Source organism: Microplitis mediator, chromosome 10 (assembly GCF_029852145.1).
Source record: "Microplitis mediator isolate UGA2020A chromosome 10, iyMicMedi2.1, whole genome shotgun sequence".
Taxonomy (NCBI): domain Eukaryota; kingdom Metazoa; phylum Arthropoda; class Insecta; order Hymenoptera; family Braconidae; genus Microplitis; species Microplitis mediator.
In genome coordinates, this window is record NC_079978.1 from 13,080,861 (window position 1) to 13,084,401 (window position 3,541).

At 36.8% G+C, this 3,541-nt stretch overlaps 1 protein-coding gene across 1 annotated transcript; it reads right to left on the minus strand.

Annotated features, from left to right (window-relative positions):
• Nucleotides 1–513: 513 nt before the first annotated feature.
• Nucleotides 514–2,613, minus strand: LOC130676339 (uncharacterized). Its single transcript, XM_057482492.1, has 2 exons — nt 2,449–2,613; nt 514–1,203 (listed from the first exon to the last, which is right to left on the minus strand). The coding sequence occupies exons 1-2, from the start codon at nt 2,611–2,613 to the stop codon at nt 514–516; spliced, it is 855 nt and encodes a 284-aa protein (XP_057338475.1).
• Between the last annotated feature and the right edge of the window lie 928 nt (nt 2,614–3,541).

Here is a 3,541-nt window from a genome sequence, read left to right on the forward strand (position 1 = left end):
TTTAAAAATGATTATATTCATTTATGCATGATTATATATAATCATATATGATCATGTATAAACATTTTTGATTATATATAATTAGACTTGGCCAATTTTTGGATTCAATCATATATAGATAATTATGCATAATTATATATGATTAGACAAAAACTTTTTTCATCGGGTTGCCTCAGCGAGTTCGTCTGTGCCTCCATAGATGTCGTCAACATAGCGTGTATTTGTTAGCGGTTCAACTGCTTTTGAAAATTTATTTCCTTCATCTTCAGCGAGTTGTAAAAGTGCTCTCCCAGCGAGATATGGAGCTGATGTTGTTCTATACGTAACCGTAGAGAGTGCAAATACTGTTGGGATGTCATATTTGACAAACCAGAGTATGCACTGTAGATGATGATCTTCCTTGTCAACTGCAATCTGACGAAACATTTTAGTTACGTCAGTAGCGAATAGATAGCGATGGCAGCGGATGCGAATAAGTACGTCACTGATGTCAACTTGAATCTTGGGACCTACTTAGAATATCTCGTTGACTGATACACCAGATGTTGTTTTCCAGGACCCATTAAATACCACTCTGAGCTTGGTGGTAGTGCTCTGTTCTTTTAGAACCCCATGATGAGGCAACAGGTAGCTGTTCGGTGGTAAATTCTTTAATTTTAAGCGTCTCATGTGTCCCAAGTCTTTATATTCCTTCAAGAAGTCGAAGTATAACTTCTTGTGGACTAAATCACTCTCCAATCGTTTGCAAAGACGTAGTAAAGCGTATTGTGCAGCTCGTAGCGAATCACCCAGTTGACTTGGTGAAGATTTAAGCAGCAAGCGAACGACACATCGACCATCAGACTGTCTGTAGTGTGTATTGACAAAGTGTTGTTCACACTCTTCTTCTTCTTCAGTATAGTGTGTAGCGAATTCTGTCTGTGGCTCTTCTTGGTACCAAAACTTGCTCAACAAGTCTTGTAGTTGATCATCAACAGTGACATGATGACCATAAGCGGTCAATTTTGATGTGGCGGTGTGCACAGAACCATAAATGATCCAGCCAAGTGATGTTAATTGGGCGATTGGGTCATTATCGCGCCCCTTTTTTATTCTAGCGTTGATTATTTGCGCAGCTGGTGCTGCACCCAGAATGATGTCAATAGGTCGTGGAGTCAAAAAGTCTGGATCAGCGAGTTGTAGACTGGTTATATGCGGCCTTGTCTGTCTTTTTTCCGAAACGGTAATACACCATTTAAATATAGTGGAATCCTAAACATGCAGAACTTCTCAATGAGACAATTTGTAGATAAATTGAGAAAAATATAGATAGCCTGAACTGGGAATCGAACCCAGATAATAATATTGAATATTAACTGATAATATGTAACTAATAGTTTGAATTAGCTTTTGTATTTTCTTATAACTCAATTATTGTTATTTCAGTCAAATATAACTTTTGCCTAACCAAACATATACAAGACAGTCTTAAACAATAAAATTTGGTAAGTTTTGAATAAGCAAAAAAACCTACAAATCGAATTAAAAAATATAAAAGTATGTAAATAACTTGTTAATTCTGATTCTTGGGTTATATTTCTATTCATTGTCATGCAAATTGATGGTGAAGAAATCAAGAAGCTTTATAATCAATATTTAAGGGTCGCTCGAAAACGTCCAAAAGACAGCACTCGAAAACATTCAAAATTCTCGAGCGAGGTTTAAATATTTAAATTTTGGGCTTAAATTTTCAGCGTGGTCATGGTTTCACAAATATAAACTATTGCTGCTACGAGAAAGAAAAAAATTTGAAATAAAAAAGTCGAATTTCTATCATTTTTGATATTTTCAAAATTCGTGAGTGACCTCTTGCAAATTTTTTATTGAGCTGATTTTTGGTGAGGCTTCTTAAAACATTGTCAACTAACAAATTTTCATGCGAGATCGAAAAAAAAAATAATAGTCGGTTTTTTTGCGCCACCCTAATAGTCAAACATGGATCATGCACGATCAAACATTAGCTATATTTGATGATAAGGACGGCCAGGTTATTAATAAATAATATATAAGTATTCGTGGTTAGTACGTTGAGTATATTACAAGTATAGTACACTCTATATAGATACAAGATACACGTCCGCCGTTTAGGATGGTGTACTGGTAAGAACTAACCACTATACATAATAGAGCAATGGTCATTAGTATAGCTAATACATTCTGGTAACTTTCTGGAACATACTAGCGCTATGAACTTTGCCCCTCAACACTCTCTCTTAAGGTACATAGTGCGTGCACACTAATCCAAGCTCACACACACTAATCAACAATACCTATATTGCTAACACATTTTCTGTGTTTGTTACTACTCATACTTTTTGTAAACATATCTGTTGGCATTCTTTCTGTACACAGATATTATACATCAATCACACCACACGCATACTCATTCCTTACAAAATGATGTCTTACATCTATATGTTTAGTACGCTGGTGATATACATCGTTCTTGATCATACTGATTGTACTCTGATTATCATTCAGTATCGTGACAGTTTCTGATTCTTCCTGTACACCCAAATTAACTAACAGGCCTTTCAAATATAGGGCCTCTTTAGTAGCCTCCGCTACCGCCATATACTCTGCCTCTGTACTTGAGAGCGCCACCGTTTTTTGTTTACGCGCTTCCCAATTAATTACAGATCCCGCCAGAATGAATCCATACCCCGTACACGACTTGCGATCCGTTGAGTCCCCTCCCCAGTTAGCATCTACAACAGCAAATAGAGCTATTTTATATAGTGGAAACCTAAACATGCAAACCTCTCAATAAGACAATTTATAGATAAATTGAGAAAAATATAGATAGCCCGAACTGGGAATCGAACCCAGACCAATTCGGTAACGCGCCGAGTGCTCTACCAGTTGAGCTATCCGGCCCTATACTATATTCCGTTCAATTTGATCTATAACTTATTGAGCCACACCGTCCTCCTTACGGTAATACACCATTTTATATAGTGGAAACCCAAACATGCAAACCTCTCAATAAGACAATTTATAGATAAATTGAGAAAAATATAGATAGCCCGAACTGGGAATCGAACCCAGACCAATTCGGTAACGCGCCGAGTGCTCTACCAGTTGAGCTATCCGGCCCTATACTATATTCCGTTCAATTTGATCTATAACTTATTGAGCCACACCGTCCTTCTTACGGTAATACACCATTTTATATTGTGGAAACCTAAACATGCAAACCTCTCAATAAGACAATTTATAGATAAATTGAGCCCGGTTTGCTCAAATCTCAACCCGTAATCTATCGTACCCTTCAAACACCTCAAAACCCATTTTGTGGCTTTCCAATGCTATACATTGTAATTGGTATTGAATTCACTTAAATAATTAACCGCGTACATTATATCTGACCTAGTAGTTATCGAAAGATACAACAACCCTCCGATTAAACTCTGGTACGGATACTTGTTCATTTCTGACTCATTCACACGTTCTGTTTTTACTAAATTACTTTTAGCCTCAATGGGTGTGTCTATCGGGTTAC

What these genes read in the sequence shown, in the direction of transcription:
- LOC130676339 (XM_057482492.1), bottom strand. Translation starts at nt 2,613, where the DNA reads ATGGCGGTAGCGGAGGCTACTAAAGAGGCCCTATATTTGAAAGGCCTG. An exon ending in AGCGTACTAAACATATAGAT is followed by an intron (nt 1,204 to 2,448) that starts GTAAGACATCAT and finishes GAAAAAAGACAG; the next exon opens with ACAAGGCCGCATATAACCAG.